This window comes from Cydia strobilella, chromosome 3, assembly GCF_947568885.1.
Source record: "Cydia strobilella chromosome 3, ilCydStro3.1, whole genome shotgun sequence".
Classification (NCBI taxonomy): Eukaryota; Metazoa; Arthropoda; class Insecta; order Lepidoptera; family Tortricidae; genus Cydia; species Cydia strobilella.
In genome coordinates, this window is record NC_086043.1 from 11,977,330 (window position 1) to 12,000,189 (window position 22,860).

Consider the following 22,860-nt stretch of genomic DNA (forward strand, 5'->3'; position numbering starts at 1 on the left):
TCGCTGCCCGGCGACCGGCTTAACTCAGTAACAGTAGTAAAATGAGTCGTACCAGGCGGTGCATGGTGTTGCTGGTGCAGCACGGGCTGCGCGGCCTGATACACGTCGCGGTGCCGCAAGTGGTAATTGCAGTTCTCCGGCGCCTCGCTGCCCGGCGACCGGCTTAACTCAGTAACAGTAGTAAAATGAGTCGTACCAGGCGGTGCATGGTGTTGCTGGTGCAGCACGGGCTGCGCGGCCTGGTACACGTCGCGGTGCCGCAAGTGGTAATTGCAGTTCTCCGGCGCCTCGCTGCCCGGCGACCGGCTTAACTCAGTAACAGTAGTAAAATGAGTCGTACCAGGCGGTGCATGGTGTTGCTGGTGCAGCACGGGCTGCGCGGCCTGGTACACGTCGCGGTGCCGCAAGTGGTAGTCGTAGTTCTCCTCCGGCGGCGCCTCGCCGCTCGCGCTGCCCAGCGACCGGCTGCGCAAATAAAACAGTTTACGCATCGATACCTTACAAATATCAAAAACATCTAACATCCGTGTTTAAGAGGCCGGTGTCGATTTTAGTCGCAAAAATGTAAAATTGATAGATTTAATCGGTGAAATTGTACACCTTTTGTTACCTAATTGAAATAACAAGTACTGGTTTCTATTAGCGCATCTTCTTATCTTACCTTTTATCAGATCAATTTGTTGAAAACAGATTCACTAAATTAGTAATGTTTGCTTTTCTGATGAACGTTTAGGTAAACGCGCGTACAGCACTGATTTTGTCGCTCTTATTTGTAAATTTCTTAAAGTTTGGACGGCTAAACATGGTAATTTTGTATTACACATATCCTGTACTTGACGTTTATCAGACTACATTTTTATTATTATGACTTTGAAGTAGTGTAAATGAAAGTTAGACGAAATCATTTTTCTCCAGAAATTACTTCAAAACAAATGACAATTTCTCTGAAAATCGACTTAATTTCAACGTAATTTTGATACTTAAACAATCTACAACATTTGTTGAAACTATTAATATACATCAATTTGTATAATTTACCACCATAAGTTTTTGATGAATTTTTAAAAACTGCCCCTTCTTTTCATATATTACCGGTGACGCACGCTTGCGACCTCATTATTAAAAGGCAAGATGAGAAGACGTGCTAATAGAAACCAATACTTGTTATTTAGATATTACGCAACAAAACGTGTATAATTTCAACGACTAAATCTATCAATTTAAAAATTTTGCTCCAAAGAAAGGGATGGAAAGAAAGGTAACTTTTCTGCCGACGCAATATTATGTCCATGGGGCTCAAAGGGTTAAAGAACTGTCTTATGAGATTCTGTTTTGAAAGAAACTCCGGGTAAACTATGAGAATTACGATCCAATGGAATCTTATATGCAATTCCCTTTTTTAACTCTCACTAAAATTAGAAGAAGAAGAGTCATGGTTAGATTTCTCTATTACTATAAGCATAGAGTAACTTATACTAGAGCGGTACTGTCATAGTAAATTTTGTAACCCTAGTAAATTCACTGCCATCTGTCGACACACTTTAAAACTAAAAATGAAGATTTATAAAAATACGATAAAATGTATTTAAATATGGATAAATGATTTTTTTTATTTGCATTCATTATTTTTATGATTTTGACCCATGTTCTTTCATTGATATGCGTTAAAATTGTTAAATAACAAACGAAACCGTCAACGCCATCTATACGACAGTAGGCCAAAGCTAGTAGCGCCCTCTGAACGAGAATAAAATTTTCTTGATTTTCGAGGCACGTTTTTTCCTTAGACTGTATCCATCTATTACGGAGTTATATCTATCTTTGCTATAAGAGTTAGGAGCTTTTTAAAATTTGTACGGAATTTCTTATTTGCTCCTAACTCTTATAATAATAAGAAAAAAATCAGACGAAGAGGCATAGCTATAAGTAATATACAACTTGTAAAAATGACAATATCCAGGGAGGAAAATGGGGCCTACGTTTGTCTGAAGAAGCGGTCGCGAATATGAATGTAGAGACTGGGGATAGTCCGGATAGTTTTATAAAAAGGTACTCACTTTGCTAGCGTGTTTGTGCAGACAATATATTCAACATCGTCGTTGTACGGATTCAAAAAGGCGAAGGCTGACGTCCTCAGCCATATCCAATCCCTGGTTTTGGTACGAAACCGGTACATGAGGGATATGATCTGGCCTTTCAATTTTAATACTGAAAAAAAAAAAAGATACACTTCGTTAGTTCCATGACGATGCATAATGATATTTACAGGAGGCACTGTGAGTCATAGACCAAGCTAACTGCCATGGGAACCATGAACAAAATCCAACTGAATCGATAAAAAAAAACTTACTCATAAAGGACCATGGGCAACTTTGTATGGAGCCTGGTTCAAAAACCAACAGAGATGAGAGTTAGGTATTTCTATGTAGTTCATTTCTTTCTATGGGCACCAAACGGAATCCATTGCAGAACTGAGATATTGGTATTTCAGACAAAATGTAGTCACCCTTGTTACCTAGGCAATAGAGTCCAAGTAAGTAAATGGAATAGAATAATTAATTGAGAAAACCTTATTGTTAATGTTAAATGAATTGTTGCAGGGCAGATGTTCCAAACCGCTGGGCGAGCGCGGCAAATGGTTTGACCGATCGAAGGAAGCAGTATATGCGCACTTCTCGATTAAAACTTCATTATTTGAGTTCTGCAATGGAATTCATCTTGGTGTCCATATAATTAAATATAGTCATTTATTCAATATTGCATGTCATGTACATAATAAGGTGTTACATTTTATATAGCCAGTTCTTGACACCCTGTAAGGGCACACAATAGTACAGTTTTTCTATTCTATTAATTCTAATCTACATATTGTAATTAAGGTAAAATAATAAAATTAACATATGAGCGTATCAGTGGTTTAGTAACCTATTAGTTAGTCTCATAAATTAATTTAGTAACTTCAACAATAGCAACGTCAACAATGCACCGATATAATAATGTCTGATTGAATTAACTTGTCAAATTATTATAATAATTATTTATTTAATGAATGTAAATTAATATTAAAGTGATTGCAGCAAGTTGTCAAGTTAACAGTCTTACACTAATTCGGTGTCATATTTATCTAACGTATTATCTTCCAGGAATGATTCGACTGTGTAATAACAATTTTCTATTAATAGGCTTTTCAGTTTAGAGTTAAAAGTTTTCTCATTTAGTTCGTATTTGATAGCATTAGGGATTTTATTAAAAATTTGGATACATTTATTCTGTGGTCCATTCTTATACATTGCTAAGTTAGGTCTACGTAGTAGCAGCTTATTTCTATATTGACTTCTAGTTTTACACGTATCGACTTCTAATGGAAATAATTCTGTGTGTTGTCTGACAAATTGTACAGCCTCCATTATGTATATTGAGGGCAACGTTAACAGTTTAAACCGTATAAAGTGAGGGCGGCAGCTGTTAGGAATGTGTACGTTCGCTATGATTCGTATACACTTTTTCTGTTGGATGAATATATCTTTGGCGTCTGTGCTATCTCCCCAGAGAAGTACGCCATATGAGAGGCCGGAATAGATATAAGCAAAATATACTGATAAAGCCGACTCAAAATCCGTGTTCGCTTTTAATATACCAAGAGCGTAGATAAATTTGATTATTCTTGTTTTGAGACATTGGATATGCTCTTTCCAGTTTAGCCCTGAATCTATAGTTATACCCAACAGTTTGAAATCATTTACCTCTTCTATTGTATTTTTATTTATTTGTAGTTGCAATTCTAATGGTTTCTTCTGTGTCAGTTTAAATTGAATAATTTTTGTTTTCTGTAGGTTTATATCTAAATTATGCTCGGCAAGCCATTTTTTGACAGTGTGTAAAAGGGTCGAAAGTTTTAGGTTAGCTTCGGTACTGTCCGTAGCGCTAAACAGCAAAGAGACGTCGTCTGCAAACATGACACATTTTGTATTTTCATCTAAAATTTTGGGCAGATCGTTGATATACGCTAAGAATAGGGTACAGGCCAAAATACTTCCTTCCCTCCCCTCTTCCCTTCCTGGGAGCAAGTGGTCTGACGTAGTTGAGAGTTTACGCTCGCTACCTCTCTGCTCTGGTGGTCGTAATAATCTATTTGGACATATTGTTTCCGATTCTGTAGGTATGATTGGAACCATTTGTAGGCCATGCCGCATACTTCCATGCCGTATAGTTTAGTCAATAAGATCTCATGGGATATTTTGTCGTATGCCTTAGTCATGTCTAAGAGTAGCCCTATACTATATTGTTTTATATTTAAGTGCTCTAAGATATGTGTTATATATTTGTATACTGCTAAAGCCGTTGAATGGCGTTTTCGAAATCCGTGTTGATTTGTGTCTAAGATGTTATATTTTTCGAGAAAGTTATATAATCTGTTTGCCAGTTTTTTCAAAAAAATTTGACACAGATGGCAGCAGAGCAATAGGCCGGTATTGATTTGGGTTGTTTGCAGTACCGCCTGGTTTTAGGATTGGTTTGATTTTAGCTATTTTGAGTAGCTCCGGGAAAGTGCCCTCGTCAAAGGATTGATTTATTAGATAATAGATATTAAAAAAAACCAATAAAAAATAAAAAGACCTATTAAATGAGATAACTCTAGTCTCGTAGTCCTTTCACTTGCATCGGTTGATAAATACGGCTTCACAACATCCGGACATTCGAAATAGAAAAGCATTTGCCCAAGCTGAAACACAGACCTTCACTTCACTCGGAGTCGGACTCGGTTCACAAGCGAGAAGGACGCGGTTCACCTAACTCCGGTTCCGGCTTCATCACCAACCTTGATCGAAGTTGTCCCTCATATGCTGTTGGTCCTCCGGGTGGTAGAACTCGTAGCACAGCTTGCCGAGCAGGTCGGCGGGCGCGTAGCCCAGCACCTGCGCGGCGCGCTGGTCCGCGAAGGTGAAGCGGCCGTCCACGGCGTGCCGCGACACGAACTCCACGCCGCCGCTGCACAGGCTGCCCTCGGCCGCGTTCGGTGTCGATGTCACCTGCGCCGCCGATACGGAACAACATTACAAATCACACTTTGGAACCATATCACTAGAACATTTTTCATTAGTCTACGATTCATAGTTCAAGTTGACAAGTAAGGAATTGTCAATTGTCTTCACTTGCAAGTTGCAGAACATGGAGGAGGGATGATCCCTTTGCAGTGCAGTTAGCACCGATCTGTTGAATGAAAAATTTTTTTATTGCCAAAGTTGACTAAATTCTGCTGTTCCGATTTTTAGCTTTTAATTTAACAATAAAAAAAATATTTTCATAATTTTGAATATTTTTTACCACAACAAAAAAAATTCGGGTTTCCCCTATAATATTTCATTACATTATTTAATAAAATAATAAGAAGTAGGCAACAATGAAGAAACTTGGAGTAGTTTTAATAGAAGGACACTCACTTTGCTTATTTCTGCATGACAACATATGCCAAAACAAACCAAAATTGTAACACCACAAAAGCGATAAATATTTCTAAGGGTGGTATTTCACCTGTCCATTATTCGATGAAATTTGTATTTGCGTCTCACATTTTGCGAGAGTGAGAAGCAATGCACATTTGATCAAATATTGGACAGTTAGAATACCACCCTAAAGTACTTTTCCTGAGTCTCATAATTTCAAATTTCCCCTCGGTGTCTCACTTAAAAAGCTCACTATAATATTAACTAGTTAGGCGCATGGCACACTGCATCCGATTCGCACGTCGCTCCGATGTTTGAGCGAGACAACGCTGTGTGCCATGCGCCTTGGTGCTATATATATACGTATTGTCAAACCACAGTGTAAAAAGTAACAGTGGACCGACGCCTTTGATGTTTGCGTAAATGCCGACCCCTCACAAGAACACAGTAGGGTTGTCACATACTTTAAGGCCGCGTAATCCATACTAATATTATAAATGCGAAAGTCTGTCTGTCTCTGTGTTACGTCTTCACGCTTAAACCGCTGAACCCATTCAGTTGAAATTTGACATAGAGATAGTTTGAGTCCCGGGGAAGGATATAGGATAGTTTTTTTTCCCGGAAAGCAACCCTTAAGAGGGTGAAAATTATCTCACTTCCACCCCGAAAGTGAGATAATTGATGCATCGCCTGACAATGATGTAACTATTATGCTCAAATTGAATCATTGCCTTTACATTTTATCAAGGCGTTAGAAGTTAGAATCGTCTCTCAAATAAGGATATAAGGAAGTTGGTATAGGGAATCAATAAAAAGCAGATTGGATAAAAATGGAGCTACCCAAAATACTAATTCTACGCAGACGAAGTCGCGGGCAACGGGCGGGACGAAGACACGCTAGCCCTGTAAGTAGTACCGAGTTACTATCAACGGCGATGTATGCAACTCGGGTGCGCGCGGTACACCCCTCGCACGACTGCCCTGTCTAGACGGCTTTGTCGAGTGACTGTATTGTTTTATAGAGTGTGGCCAAACTGACCTGTAGTCGTCCGATGGCCACGAGGCAACAATGGGACGCGTGCAGCTCGTCGTCCACCGGCCGGTCCATCTGCATGCCTGGAAACAAGTCTAATGTCCCATAGCAAATAACGTTATGGTCTTTAATGGGTAAACAACATCACTATTATAAATATTCATTTATATTATAGCAAGTATGTTTCATTGGGACCGATTATAACACGACAGTGCAGTGGGGTTGAAGTTTTTATACAAACAGTTCCTGTAATTGCGTAGTATAAGAAGTCTGTAAGAACCACATTTAGGTTATCCTTTATTAGCTTTACAGTCATGTAACACTGCATTGTCGCCATAGTTAAATGCACACGCTAAATTTTAAATCAATCGGGACTTTGATTGATAAAGAATTGTAAAGGTTGTGAAACTACAGTGAAGTTTGTTAATATTAATAATGAAGTTATGATGAAATAAAACTATGAAAACGGATTATATCGCGTATATTGAATTTATAATCCTTTCATTCTGCCTTTTGTCAGGGGGGTCACGGACAGGATCAGCCACATCTTGAAGCGTGCTTCTATAAAAAAATATTTCAAGCCAATGAAGAAGATGTCACAATTCCTGAGGCCTGTAAAATGCAATACCCCTCTACAGATTGCGGGAGTGTACAGGCTGGACTGTGACTGTGGCCTATCATATGTCGGGCAGACGAAACGGAGCATTTCCACTCGGGTGAAGGAACACATAGCTGATGTCAAGCACCGGCGACCTAGGTCTGCAGTCTGTGAGCATGTCTTGGATAAAGCCAATCACTCAATCAAGTTTGATAAGCCTCTGGTTCTTGCCAAGGAGAAGCGTTACATACCCAGAATGCTGCGCGAGGCCATTGAGATTAAGAAATATCCAAACTTTAATAGGGAAGATGGCTTTTCTCTACCACCAGCTTGGGATCCTGTAGTCCATCTGATAAAGGAGCAAGCGAGACATAGACTGTGAGACCTTAGTGTTGGATGATGCTGGACATTCTGATGTTTTGAAAAGATGTGTCCCGCCGAGTTTGTTGCCGGTCCCATATTGGGATACCCTCCTACAATTTAGGAGGGAATTAAATCTTCTCGGGTCCGTGGTGTAGGGTTGGAGCCGGCGTAGTTTTTATCGCGTATATATATATCTTTACTTGAAAATAATTGTAGTGTATAACTAGCCTTATGAACCGATTTTGCATGTACAACCAGCCTTAAAGTTTGTAGTCTATGATTGTTCATTATTTTAGTATGTGGGTATTTTTGCACTTTGTAATTTTTCCTCAGTCACCCGTTGACCACGAACGCTGTAAAGGGTTCGAAACGTCGGGATGTATTATAAATTCAATATACGCGATATAATCCGTTTTCATAGTTTTATTTCATGAGTAACTATCGCGGTAACCGAAGACAATATAATGAAGTTATGATATAAAATAATTGTAAATTTTATGGCCATTTTCATTTCAAGTTTTATTTTTACGAACGTGTCGTTTCGTTTCAAATTGATAATCAATTATAGTGTTGCCCCCCCCCCCCCCCCCCCCCAACGACCCGCTTAGTTTTGAAATGAAAATGCCACCAAGGCCCAAGCAGAAATATAAAATGGCATATGATGGTGTACCTGTAGGCGGCCAGTTCTTAATGTAGCCGGTGCAGTGGACGACGGCGTAGTTGTGTCCGTCGTGCGAGGGCCCCAGCGAGTTGCGCGCGCGCAGGCGGCCGAGGTGCGCGCCCTCGGCCGAGCCGCCCACGCGCATGCGGCAGATGAAGCCGCGCCGCGAGCCCATCACCTGCCGCATGGACGCTGCATGGAAACCACACATTATTGAATCATCATCAAAACTAACCTATAATGTAAGGAAAATATTTTTTGTTTCGAGCCCCGTTTAAAAAAACAAAAATATGTTCATGTCCCACTTTTTTCTTATAAGACACTTCTATTGATGTCACGCTCGCAAAGTGACATTGACGGCCGGCATCATGGGCGAGACAGCTATTATAATAATGGGAGTGCAATAGAGATGTCAACAGGCGGGTCAATGTTACGAAAATCTGTATGGATCGCGTCTTTTCTTCAGTCTCTCATATTATTATGTTATTATCTCTTGTTTATAAGTCCCATGCACCGACTCTCTTGAGTGACAGGAATTAGGGCCGTAGTCCCCTAGAACTATGGATTACAGACAACTGTGTGTTTCTGCGTACATGTGTGCAGATCAGCTTAATTGTCTATACTATACCATTAATATTCTATTACATGTAACAATTTAAAAGCGTAATAGAGCGTGCTTAATAAACTTACATTGATGTCCTTCTTTCTTCACCGTTCCGGTTTTCAGATCTAAAATGCGTCCTGTATTTTGTGGTTCTTGAGTGCTCAACTGCTCTCGAACCTTCTCGGTATCCTCTGGATGCACATGGTCATAAAAAGATGAGGAATACCATTCTCCCTAAAATATAAAGGTTAAAATTAATTCGACAGTAATAAGTTTGCATTTTTATTAGTTTAATAAAATAAAAAAACTCGTACCTGAGAATAATTAAGTACTGGAGCTATACTGTCGCTGACGTAGATGACGCGACCAGAATCACAACTAACGACGAACAGGAATCCGTCTGCCGCTTCAAGGATTAAATGCTTCAGTTCTTGGTCAGTCAGAAACGATGGCTTGTATGTGCCATCCGTGGAAGTATTGCCTGTGCCTGGAAAATAGGAAAACTATTCATATTAACCGATCTACAAACTCTAAAATATAATATAATAAGGCATACGCACATACGTCATCACTTTATGATGCTATTTCAACCTTCAACAACAAAGTCATTAATGAGTTTTTTTTAACTGTCCAGTTCAGATGTCAAATGTTGTATTGGGGGTATTTTATGTTCCAAATTGCAAAATATACCTTATACTTTTCAAGTAAAATGGGTGTGACATATGGACGGACAGATACTTTATAGGGCATAGAGTGGCTGGAAAGAGAGAAAAGCAGCTGGTAAACAAATATGGTTATAGTGCGACATAAAATAGTCAAAATTAAATAAAATGGAACTAAAAAAAAAACATACTAATTTGTTGCCATTTTTAAGCATTTTACGTCAAAAATATGACAATTACGAAGGAAGTGGCGCCCTCAATAATTTTCTACAATTTCTTGTCGGACTATATATTCGTTATATGTGCATCCGATCTTACCTCTCAATGCTTTCATATGAGCTACTGCCATACGCAGTATGGTGAGCTTGTCGGGTTTGCGTGCCAGCGCGGAGCACGTTGGCACCATGTCCGACAACTCTGTTATGTACGCTGTCATCTTGTTTCTTCGCCGTCGTTCAATCTCACAGTGGTTCTCTCGGCTAACGGATAAGTTGTGTATTATTAGACAAGGTTTTTTAAAAGAAGAGTTTAAGTATTAGAGTTGGATACGTCACAATCTGCTTAGTCATTGAAACCAAAACTTAAATGTTCATGAAGACTGATTTCTATTAAAATATGAATATCAATAAATTATTATTCATATGATAAACTATAATATTTTTAACTATTTATATTCAATATATATTTCGCTCCAGTAGGCCGAGCACATGATTGGCGCGACAGTATCTCGCCGCGAGATAGGCTGCCCCAGGGACCGGACAACCCTTTCCGCGATAAAACCCTTTCAATGGGCGACACTTAAACACGGCTAACACATTGAAAGACTTTCCCTTTTGAACTGCAAGCCCATTCATACCCTTACCTTTGACTAACCCTTACCGAAAAGCTAACCAAAAATAAGGCTAGCTCTTAATAAGGGTTACCCTTATCTTTAAGCGCTTTTTATAAAGGTTTCCCTTTGCGTGAAAGAGACAGGATTAGTATATATCTACGGTAGTGTATGAAAAGGAAAGAAAATACGTGCCTAGTCAAAGAACGCCGCCGTCGCCGCCGACGATCGCTCGGATTCGAAGTAATGTGTGCTTTATGAACAAGGTAGACGACTTAAATTAGCACGCTTTATAGTTTAAATAGTAGTTTAAACTATAAACTGAAATAAATATCATATACGAAGGAAAAAATGACCAAAGCCTCCAGTGTCCAGAGCTGGAATCGAACCAGCGTACCCCGTTTACCGGACAGGTGCCTGAACCGCTCGGCTATCCGGCCACGGTGGCATGGGTCGAAATTTCCAAGTATATGACAATTCCCGAAGGCTTGTGGCGCCCCCTGGCCATCTCTAAGGTAGAACAGTATGGTTCGACCTTCTAACTGAATCAACTCAGGTGATTACGGGCTAGCGAAGAGAGATGGCGCTGCCATTAATACTCTAAGAACAAATTAAATTGTTTTCTATGAAAATATTTTAATTTGTGGTTTTTCAAGTAGACACACTACTATTTAAACTATAAACTGAAATAAATATTATAAGACCCTTATTGGAATATGCCTTCCAAATTTGGAATCCATATTTCCGAAAGGACATCAACCTTATTGAAAGAGTCCAAAGAAGAGCAACAAAATTGGTGCCATCTCTTCGCAACCGATCTTACGAAGATAGGTTAAAGGAATTGGGCCTGACAACCTTGGAGCAGAGAAGGCAACGTGGTGACTTAATAGAAACATACAAAATACTCACAGGACACTATAACGTACCCGGGTCGAGTGACATTTTCACTCGGAATATGAATGACAGACTGAGAGGACATTCTCTGAAGCTGGCACGGACGCAGAGTAGTAGCAACCCAAGACGACACTTCCTGTCTAACCTTGTAGTGAAAGTGTGGAACAGTTTGCCCGAATCCGTAATCAGTGCGCCTTCAGTTAACTCCTTTAAAAACAGACTCGACAAACATTTTACGAATGGACAGAACACAAGTGCAGGACATTGATATGCACGTATCAGCTATTTTAAGCTGCCTGTGCATTCGTATATAATAATAATAATGTATAGACAAAAGTGGAATTCATATTCATACAAGTTTCATATTAAGAGAATATCCCCTGAAAGGGTATAAGCGCTAAATCTGGATTCAGCTATTATTTTCTATAACAAGATGTATTTTTTCCGCAAAGTTGTCTAGGACTTTTTTGTGTAGAATTTAATAAGCTTTAATGTTGCCTTACACCATATTTTCATAGAGAACGTATATTTAGAGTAAAACGCAAATTTGTCCAGGATGGTACACATTTTCCAAGATGGCTGCGATTCCTCGAGGTCCCCAAATGTCAAATAGTATGGACATGAAAAAGAGACCTTTAATTAACATACATACCAAATTTCATATCTTTGGAAGGATTTCGAGGTGAGACTTAATCCGATTGTGCTAGAGCTCTTGAGAGGTAATTTAATACAATTTTCACAATTTGAAAGGTACATTTATGTAGTTAATTTCATGGGTAAAAAATAATGCGACCCTTTATAGTTAATTAAATATTAGCACTTTTCTGACATTTTTTTTAATGTGATAGTCAGCAAACGAGCAGACGAGCCGCCTGATGGGAAGCAGTCATCGTTGCCCATGGACGTAAGCAACATCACAGGAGCCACACATTTTGACATTTTTATAATTATTAATATAACCTGTCCCTGTGCCTTCGAGTCCTGCAACTTTCACAACGAATGTATTTTGAACGTGCAATTATTATGTATTTAATTCGAAATCATATAGTCTGTTTTCTTTTAGGAAATTTCGATAAATACGTTTTTATGAAGGTCGTTGACCTCACAGAAAAAAATCGATAACCACGAAATCTAGTGAAATATTTCAACGGGAGTTTCTTAGCATTAGGGTGTCCCGACGTTGTATGAAAAAAAAAACTTTTGTCGTATACTAATGCAAGAGGTGTCAAAAGTTGCGTTAATTTATAAACATTACGAAAAATTAAAAAAAAATTGAATTACGTGTTATCTTGAGGGCTCTACCAGCCTTTGAATATTTATTATTTTTTCGATTTCGCAGAAATATACCGTACGTCTAAAAAAAATACAAAAGAATGGTCAAAGGGGTATTGAATTGTCAAAAGTAACAGAAATAAACTAAAATAAACAAATGGCTATTATAATCAATGACAAACCCTTAGAATTTAGACTAATTTTTGTGTCCAGAATGTGGCATTTCTGCACGAGACAGCAACTTGTTTCTGATTAAGCCATCTCTAGAAGTAGCGTCTGTTACACTTTGTGAGACCTCTGTTACCACTTTAATACATCTTTCTACAGATTTTGTGTGACAAGAAAAGTCAACTGCTTAAGTAAACTTATCTTTCGTCATGATCTTAAGATCCTCGTTAGAGACATGTCGAAGAAATGGTGGTGCTGAAACATTACACTCGCCATATAATAATATCGGTGTAAACAGTAACAGAAAAGTTTATTTTAGATGGTCTAAATATCCTGCGTTTAGTGCCATTTTCAGCTTCTCTGGCATTTATTATTCATTGCAATGCAAGGTCCCGAATGTGATATCTTTCTAGTGAGTAGTAAGTTTTCTGCATGGGCAAAAAAGATTTTCTCTCGATAAATATCTCTATGTTGTAAGATAATTATTATAATTAAGTAGTATTATTAATTTTCTGTGATTTGGCGAAATTCTACTACTGTTAGTAGCGAATCAAGCCAATATACAGTGCATGTACACCTGTATAGGTAGAATCTTGGTGAAACAAACTCAAAATATTGTACCCAACACCTACATATGTAACCCAATATTCATATGCAAATAAATAAATCATTCATAAAAGAATGAATCCACAATAAATCTCAGATTTTCGGGAAAAAAATCGAGAATAAATAACTATTTGGAAAATATTTTTGGATCCATCTATAAAAGACGGATTTTTCTTTATTAGGAACTAAATAGGTGCGTATACTTTAACCGAGAAGTTGACAAGCAATTTCAATTCTTCGGATGGATTAAGAGTAGTAAGAGATTCTAATGAAGTGCATTTACAAGCAGCAACATCAAAAAGCTTCACAGATGATTAAACATAACTTTAAAACTGCTTTTAAAACTATCATTTTGATTAATTTTGGGATATCTTTTAAAATTTTGGTATTTTACGAAATAGTGTTTCAGTAATTGAATAACTCGTTCCTTAGTGACAGTTGGAACCGAAGCTTTGGTCCAAATATTATGGATCTCTTCAGAAACAATCGCATATACATCTGAATTTGATGAACCTTTTCCATTACAGTTCGATTTCAAGTTATTTTTGACAAACAAAATAAATCGAATGACGTCCTTTATGGTTGGTAGCTGTCGCGCATCAAGTTCTTTGATCGATCCCAATATAGTACATTTAGTGCCACTACGTTTTGAACTTATACTTATAAATCGAAACTAATGAACACAACTGTACTTTTATAACATAAATAATAACTTCGACAGAAAGAAAACACTCGCGAGTCAAGTCATAAACGTACTAGACAAAAGTTGAAATTTGAGGGTAGTGACAACTGCTAATGCAATGGTAACATTTTATTTCACGCAAATCATAATATCAAGTATGTTATACAACTAAATAAAACAAACGGTTAATTGTTTTGAAAAATTAGCTAAAGATTAAACATTTCATATAGAATAAAAAATGCAATTTTTTCAAAACTTTGAACGTCTGTAGAACCCTAATGCCGTACTTGTATACCATTTTTAAGTATATTTATGTAATCTACATTTAATTACGCAACTTTTGAGAGGTCTTGCGTTAGTGAAAACTAAAAAAAAAATATTCGGGACACCCTACTTAGCATGCTTTATTACAGCAAAACACATCATATTTTAAAATAAAATAAGGATCTCCGCAACCAAGCCAAAATCCCACTGTGCTTAGGTTAATATAAATAAACCTATTGAATCCAATTTATAACAGCTTTTAATATGAAATAAAACTATGATAACGGATTACATCGCGTATATTGAATTTATAATACATCCCGACGTTTCGAACCCTAAACTGAAATAAATGTCATATACGAAGGAAAAAATGATCAAAGCCTCCAGTGTCCAGAGCTGGAATCGAACCAGTGTCCCCCGTTTACCGGACAGGTGCCTGAACCGCTCGGCTACGGTGGCATGGGTCGAAATTTCCAAGTATATGAATATTTTCATAGAAAATAATTTAATTTGTCCTTAGTTTCGAACCCTTTACAGCGTTCGTGGGCAACGGGTGTCTGAGGAAAAACTAAAATGTGCAAAAATACCCACATACATAATAAACTACAAACTTTAAGGCTGGTTATACATGTCCATGGCATGGTTGTACATGTGTGTGTGTGTGTGTGTGTGTGTAAGCATTGTTTGCTTAGCGAGCGGCTCCATCCCCTGTATCAGAAAAATGTACTTTTTTATGAAATAAAAAATTTTGTATTTTTTGTATTGTATTTGTAAAATCAGTTCATAAGGCTAGTTATACAATACAACTATTTTAAAGTAAGTAGTTTTATTTTACTTCATGAGTAACTATCGCGGTAACCGAAGACAATATTAGCTTTCAATGTGTTTTTTCTCGAATATTTCAAATGATAATCTACGTTATCTACGTTGTTCTAATTTTCCGAAATTTCCAGGTATGTTAAATTTAACTAGGATGCAAAATTTCATAGGCACAACTCAATTAAAACATGCCTAAGTACGAAGGTGTGGCACAAGCAATATATTTGTGTTAGGGTGTCTTGCCCGCTTTTGGTTTTCCGAGAGCACAACGATAGGGAGAAGACAAAAATATTTAAAAAAAAACTACTTTTTTAATAAACGTGCTACTTTACCTAGCTGTTTAGTGCGCGGAAAGTTGGTTTTCCAGCTTTTTTAAATTTAATTTGGACCGTAGTAGGGTAAATATGAGTTCCAGCGCACAGGTGAAGGGGTGGGGCCACACCCCCAAGCCACGCCCCTTTTGTCCCCAAGCCACGCCGCCATTTAGCCCAAGAATTGATTTTTGAACAACTTCATTATTTTTCGCCTGTATTAAATAAAGGGTGTCCCAAAAAGGACGCAAGATTTGAAATTGATAAAAAACACATTTTTTTTTTTCGTTATAATATTTGTATATAAAATCTTGAAATACATAAAATAGGGTTATTTGTGGAATAATACGTCAGGCAAATGTCCTCCTAGGCTTTGCTGGCACATACGCACTCTTTTGTCAAAATTTTCTATGACCACTTTGCATAGATGCGGCTGAATTTCTCCGAAGGAGAACGGAAGGGAAAGGAATTTTCGAACCGTACCCGCCAAACTTTCTTTACTTTTGAAATATTGTTCAATAAAAGAACGCGTTGATCTTTCGTATAACCCGCCATTTTTACAAACCCTAAACATTCAGCTGTCAAATAGTTTTTTTTAGGGTTGCCAGCACTAAAATACAAAAATGGCGGCAACTTGAAATCTTGCGTCCTTTTTGGGACACCCGTTACAATGATGTTACAGAATTAATAATATAAAAGTCGAATTCCTTACTTGTTTTTCTTATTTTATCGCAACTGTATTAAAAAACGTCGTTCCATACACGTGCGGAAATGTCATTCTTCACTCGTCCCGAGTCTTGCCACTCGCCTGCAAGTGCGAGTGCTGCATGTCTCGGTACTCGTGAAGTAATGACATACTTTCCGCACTAGCATCGAAATGTACTATTTTCTGCTGGACATGAGTGAAGTGTGTTGTAGAGCAAAACCGCTATTTGTAACAACCAAACACCTATACGTATAAACATTCTCTAATCTGAATGATTATACTCCGAAGCATCGTAAACAAACATCTAAATTGCCACTGCAGCTCGTACTCTCGGCACAAGTTAATAAAATATACATCATTATTGGCATTTTAAGGCAAATGAAAAGTGCAGGTATCGCGTGATAAGACACGTTTCCAATCACACGCCAACGTCGCATTGACGACGGTGGGAAAAATGGAAATTATTTTCAAGTTGATGAATGCGTTACCTCATTAATATGTCCATTAAACGAGATAGGATTAGCTAATTGAATGTTGTTAGTATCGGGGTCAATGAATAATGGCAAAGCAGCTTTATGTATTCCTAAGTCTTTAAATTATATAGTTTGTTGAACTTTCCTAGACATAGTCTACAACTACAAGTGGACATCCAGTTTGTCTTTTTTGCGTAATAAAAAGTTCGATAAAAAAAAGAGTTACTAGAGTAGGCTGTCAAGTTATCAACAAGATCAACTGACAAAATTTTATGATTAGTATTGGCATTAAATTTCATTCTTGGCTTGGTTGGTCACCGTAGTAGGCGTAGTACAAACAAAAAGTCAAGTTGAATGTATCAATAGTAAGTGGAGGGCCATAACTTTAAACAATAAGACTAATAAATCTTGCGCAGGTAAAGTAGTCCCAGAATCGATACTATCTTTCGAGCACGGTGACAATAGAGGCCGTACCCAATGAGACACATTGATATCAGTCTAAAAAAACTTTTTTTTGTATTTTTATGATTTCCTGTTTTTGTATAAGACTATGCTAGATCCGTAATGTTGAAAGTCATCTTACCCATATTAATGACGTAGTTATGTAGCTACGTGGGCTACGCTAGCTTGATGTTACGATACTTGTGAGGAATTTGAAACTTCGAGGTAAATTTTATTCAAAATAAAGTAGGTACGGTACAATACAATCTTATGTTGAAAATTATTTCGAAGTATATTTCTAATTTTGCATACACGCATGACGTAGGCAGTTATCTTAAAACTGCCAATTACGACAATACACACCTCTGTCTGACTGCCTCCCTATAGTCCCTATCACACGAATATGCAAAAATGACAGGGAGGCAAACAGACGAAACTTAGATTTACCATATTCGCGTCAGGTCTCTAGAGGGCCTACCGCGAACCACGTTCGACGTGTTGCCTCCCTGTCACACTTACGTACGAATTTACAAGTGCGACAGAGAGGCAACACGTCGAACGTGGTTTGCAGTAGGCCCTCAGGTACTAAATTGCTATATTTTGTACATGTGAAGAGGGTACAGCCACCTGCAATAATATGTTACTCTTCGAAGGCCGAAAAAATATGTGACACGCTCTTATGGCTCTACGAATAAGACCGTGTCAGATATTTTTGTGGCCTTTGTTGTGTAACATATATTGCAGGTACACAACATTTCAATAGAGGTGTAAATCAAAATTAAATATCTGGAATACAATATGGTACTTTGTATTCACTAGCCAGCACAATACTTTGTAAGCGTCTATTTAGGTATTTTAGGTACATCGCAAACATCGAAATTCGAAGATTCTGTCTCCATTGATTACTACATTCAATACCTCACACATACCTACCAATTTAAAGACAGATACAAAGCGAGAAAGTCTTTTAACATGGTAGACCTACATACCTGCAATCTGGTTAAGAGGCCGGTGTCGATTTTAGTCGCAAAAATGCAAAATTGATAGATATAGTCCGTGAAATTTTACACCTTTTGTTACCTAATTCAAATAACAAGTACTGGTTTCTATTAGCACGTCTTCTTATCTTACCTTTTATCAGATCAATTTTTTGAAAACAGACTCACTAAATTAGTAATGTTTGCTTTTCTGATGGACGTTTAGGTAAACGCGCGTAAAGCACTGATTTTGTCGCTCTTATTTGTAAATTTCGTAATGTTTGGACTGCTGAACATGGTAATTTTGTATTACACATATCCTGTACTTGACGTTTATCAGACTACATTTTTATTATTATGACTTTGAAGTAGTGTAAATGAAAGTTAGACGAAATCAATTTTCTCCAGAAATTACTTCAAAACAAGTGACAATTTCTCTAAAAATCGACTTAATTTCAACATAATTTTGATACTTAAAACAATCTACAACATTTGCTGAAACTATTCTTATACATCAATTTGTATAATTTACCACCATGATTTTTTGATGAATTTTTAAAAACTGCCCCTTCTCTTCATGCATTACCGGTGACGCACGCTCGCGACCTCATTATTATAAGGTAAGATGAGAAAAAGATTCAAAGATTCAAAGATTTATTTGTTCAACATAGGTAAGTTACAAGATGTTAAATACATATTTCAGTATCACTATGTCGTGCCTATTGGCATACAAATTCAATAAAAATACACGCTAATCATAATATCACAGAAAAACAATAATAGTCAAAACAGGGTTATGTCATGCAGTAAATCTTAATTAGGTAATTCAGTCAAAAATTCTATAATAGAGTAATATGCTTTCTCGGTAAGAAAAGCTTTTAGGTTTTTTTTAAAAACATTATTCTTGTCTTTACATGCAATTATATTCGCCGGTAACTTGTTATATATTTTGTGAGCCATTCCAAGTATGCTTTTTTGTAAAAGTGCCGTTTTATTTGGTACTTTTTGCATAGACTTTAGTTTGTTTTGAAGGCGAACGCTTTTAAACTTACTAAATAGGCTGTGGTTTGTATTTACAAAATTGGCCATTTCGTATATATACAAACATGGCAATGTAAGAATTTTGAGACTCTTGAAAAATGGTTTACATGGCTCACTTTCTTGGACACCGCAAATTGTTCGTATGCATTTCTTCTGAGCCTTAAATACAAATTCTTTATTGGTGGAGTTTCCCCAAAAAAGGATACCATATCTTAAATTAGATGTGACATAAGCATGATAGGCGGTTAAAAGTGTCGATTCGTTTGCGATTTTTTTCAAACTGTACAACGCGTATGAATATTTACTTAATTTATTACATATATTGTCAGTTTGTGTGTTCCATGTCAACTTATTATCTATACTTAATCCTAGAAATTTCGTTATGTCCGTTTCATTCACTTTATGTCCTTTATAAACTATGTTTAAACTAGTAGATTTGGTTCTTTGCTTAAATGTCATAATATTTGTTTTGTCCAGGTTTATTCTAAGATTATTGTTATCAAGCCATTCTATAATAGTTTCTAAGGTATTATTTATGTCAGTTTCATATGATTCTATATTTTGTCCAGAAAAAATAATGGTGCTATCATCTGCAAAGAGAACCATCGGGTGTACCGTAGCTTTAGGCATATCGTTAATGTAAATTAAAAACAATAGTGGGCCCAACACACTTCCCTGGGGTACCCCATAACAAATACTCCTAAAGTTAGATGAGTAGGTTTCCTCTTTTTTCGTGCTGGGAGATATTCTTTTGATTTGTGTAATTTGTTTCCTATCTCTCAGGTAAGAACGGATTAGACAGAAAACATTACCGCGAATTCCATAAGCATGTAGTTTGTCTAAGAGAATATTATGGTCAACAAAGTCAAACGCTTTTGACATGTCCATATATAAAGCGCATGTAGGGATTTTTTTGTCCATGTTAGACGTGCTAATAGAAATCAATACTTGTTATTTAGATATTACGTAACAAAACGTGTATAATTTCAACGACTAAATGTATCAATTTTACATTTTTGCTCCAAAATCGACTACGGCCTCTTAAGATCGCGGAGAATCATGGCACGAAGGCAACTAGAGACCAGCCATTGTAGGAAAACTCAGGAGGCTTTATTTCAGCAATGGTTTAGCAGGCATTTAGCATTACTGGTTCCAAATTAAAAAGATTCGAATTTCTTACCTTGCAAACCTCTCTTTGTCTTGAATATTGTCCTCCTCCATCCTTGTGTACTTCCCCCCACTTGCGTCGTCTTCATCGGATCTGTCAATACAATACAAATTAGCGTTTATTAAGAGATGCATTTCCAAATTTATGATATAAAGTTCTGTACCATCAATGTTGGGAAGGGTGAAGGAATAAAGTGATTGATTGATTTATCAGAAATCTCTATGAAATTGGATGAAGTTCCTGAGATCTTTCCACATAGAAAATCATGCAATTTAGCTGACTTCCGTTGTTAGTATTGGTATATCAGTAGGTATAACATTACCTAATTGACCAAATGACTAAGTCAAGATTTTTTGTATTATTGGCATTTTTATTAACCCTAGAGTGCTCACGCTATAAGCATTTTGCCACCCATAATGAAAAAACTGTGATTACGGAACATTTGTCAAGCTATTTAGATCAGTACGGTTTTTACTCACTATTATTTTTAGTCGCTTCCCAAAGAATCCAAAACATGTCGCCAAAAGCGACTAAAAATAATAGTGAGTAAAAACCGTACTGATCTAAATATTTTGAAATATGTCTTACGATAGTTTAAGTTCGATTATTTGTCAAGCTAATTTTTTTTTGTACAACTAAGTGTAAATCTATGTATAATAAATGCTACTTTTTTAATAGTTTTTGATTTATTTTATCCCATAAAAATTATTACAACCTAATTTATCTATTATTTTAAACAAGACATCATGTTAAGTATGGGCGGCAAAATGCTCTTCAGGCGAGAACTTGCGTTTTTTGGAAAGGCGTAACTACTCTTAGGGATAAGCTTATTAGGATTCCATACCTAAAGGGTGAAAACGGGACCCTATTACTAAGACTCCGCTGTCCGTCTGTCTGTCACCAGGCTGTATCTCATGATGTATAGCTAGACTGTTGAAACTTTTATATTTTAGTTGGTATTTCTGTAACCGCTATAACAACAAATACTAAAAAGTACGAAGCCCTCGATGGGCGAGTCCAACTTGCACTTGTTTATGATGAAGAGGTTGATTTCTAACTTTGATGACAACCAATAAGTACATAATCAATTACATTTTGGTAAGAAAAACAACATACCTATTTATTCAATCACAGAATGTTATTAATTTTTTTTTCAATAATTTGTTTTAAGTTAATTTGACAAAGTAATGTTTTATTCAAATTATGTAGTGATACTGAAAAAAAAACCCATAATCCAATGGGTCTCACATAATCAAATCTGTATTGTTCCAGATCACTAAGCCTGGGTCCACTTAAAACCTTACTAAACAAATACTAAAAAAATTTGTACTAAATATCCTTATAAAAAATTTGAACATGACCACCAGCTTTGCAGGCAGTCAATACCAATTAGGAAGTGGTTGTTAGATTCATTTGTTATTGTGTTGAATGTTAAATTCATGGGTATTTAATGCATTCCAAGGGCTTTTTTATAATGTGAGACAGTTTAGGACATTTAGTTTAGTAGGCAATAAGTATTTATCTGGACAGAGCAACTGGGATTAGATAAGACTGAACGTCTATCTAGCTGATTATCACTGCCAATACAATTCAAACATCTATTATGAGTAAACTGCCTAAATATCTGCCACCCCCTCACAACAACCTAGTTTTGTTAACTACTTTTCTTTATGTTACGGCTTATCAAAGTTTACCCATAACTTTGATAAAGTTTGATTCAAACAGATCTAAAAAAACCTGACTGAATAAATTGTGAACTTTTAGGTATTTAGTGGAAATAAATATGATACACAGGTGCTGTGCAGCAAATTGCTATTTTGCATAGAATGTATAATATCAACTCAAGAGTGACACACTTTGCAAATTAAATAACACTCACCCAATACTGCCAGCACGGCGCTTTTGTATATCCTTTGCTGGGTCAGCCCCTACAACAAGTACTAGCTTGCTTATTTTATGAAATACGAATTTACAGCCACAACAGTGTTCAGAAATAATTAATGATATTATATATGTTTTATTTCCATATTTATTGAATAAATGTTCAGTTATGTTAAGGAAATTTTACATATGTATTGCAAATTAAAATTAGGTCATGTAAAGTGCATACTACAAATATTAACCACAGAGCATTACATTTTCACTGGACTTTATACCTAATAAAAAATTATGCAAAAGATAACATTATGCAGTTATGTCAGGGAAAGTTAACTTATAAGTTAAACACCCTAGTACTTAGAAATCACCCGTTCGAGGAATTCGTAATTATGTTATGAAAACCACTTGACCTTAGTCAGCAACAATGAATAAAAACAAATCATGTCACTTCAGCTCTCGTTAACTATGACCAAAATAAATAATAGGTATAAATAAAAGTTTCAGAAATTTAATTTGTGTCAAATATTAAAGAAGTAAATGTGTTATTTGGCTTTTAACGTTGCTAACAACTCGAGACAACGTCAGTATGGTCGATAACTTATAACGGAGTCTAAGACAACTTAAGAATACTAAATAATATGCATTAGATTACCATCTTTACATACACAATGGCTAGCGATCAAAGCGAATCTAAATGATGGAGACAAAATTTATTTTAACACAACGAAATAAGAACACCAACCGGGGATATTGGGAGCCAGGGCAGACATCGGTCAATAAACTCATTAGTCCACGATATGGTATCACTTCCTAATAATACAATTTACCATAAATCACAACAAAATAATTACATCAATAAAGTACACACTGCAAACGTATGTTTATCGTAAACTGCTCAACATAAGCGCCATTTTTATTACTTTTGGCATTTTCTACTAGACATTCCATTTCTTGCCACCTGTAATA

The 22,860-nt window shown here is 36.6% G+C and overlaps 3 protein-coding genes across 9 annotated transcripts in view; 2 read left to right on the forward strand and 1 right to left on the reverse strand.

Annotated features, from left to right (window-relative positions):
• Nucleotides 1-22,822, reverse strand: part of LOC134755902 (aryl hydrocarbon receptor nuclear translocator homolog) — a 44,758-nt gene extending 21,936 nt beyond the window's left edge. For 2 of the 7 annotated variants that reach the window (XM_063692575.1, XM_063692573.1), the window contains exons 1-12: nucleotides 22,637-22,822; nucleotides 21,896-21,944; nucleotides 20,029-20,109; nucleotides 9,684-9,844; nucleotides 9,018-9,190; nucleotides 8,790-8,937; nucleotides 8,109-8,291; nucleotides 6,484-6,572; nucleotides 4,820-5,030; nucleotides 2,058-2,208; nucleotides 372-465; nucleotides 53-86 (exon numbers count right to left, since the gene is read on the reverse strand). In XM_063692575.1, the coding sequence (XP_063548645.1) occupies nucleotides 53-86; nucleotides 372-465; nucleotides 2,058-2,208; nucleotides 4,820-5,030; nucleotides 6,484-6,572; nucleotides 8,109-8,291; nucleotides 8,790-8,937; nucleotides 9,018-9,190; nucleotides 9,684-9,844; nucleotides 20,029-20,109; nucleotides 21,896-21,944; nucleotides 22,637-22,664 (1,402 nt within the window). In that variant the 5' untranslated portion in view covers nucleotides 22,665-22,822. Of the gene's footprint in view, nucleotides 1-52; nucleotides 87-340; nucleotides 466-2,057; nucleotides 2,209-4,819; nucleotides 5,031-6,483; nucleotides 6,573-8,108; nucleotides 8,292-8,789; nucleotides 8,938-9,017; nucleotides 9,191-9,683; nucleotides 9,845-20,028; nucleotides 20,110-21,895; nucleotides 21,945-22,636 lie in introns of all 7 variants that reach the window. The other 5 variants (XM_063692576.1, XM_063692574.1, XM_063692578.1 and 2 more) reach the window with 4 other exon arrangements.
• The window catches only part of LOC134755913 (cytoplasmic tRNA 2-thiolation protein 2-A), a 177,092-nt gene that overhangs the window by 114,645 nt on the left and 39,587 nt on the right, over nucleotides 1-22,860 (forward strand). The gene's annotated exons all lie outside the window — the stretch shown is intronic.
• The window catches only part of LOC134755915 (nuclear speckle splicing regulatory protein 1), a 283,664-nt gene continuing 277,918 nt past the window's right edge, over nucleotides 17,115-22,860 (forward strand). The window contains exon 1 of the mRNA XM_063692600.1: nucleotides 17,115-17,120. The gene's annotated coding sequence lies outside the window, so the exon portion shown is untranslated. The remainder of the gene's footprint in view (nucleotides 17,121-22,860) is intronic.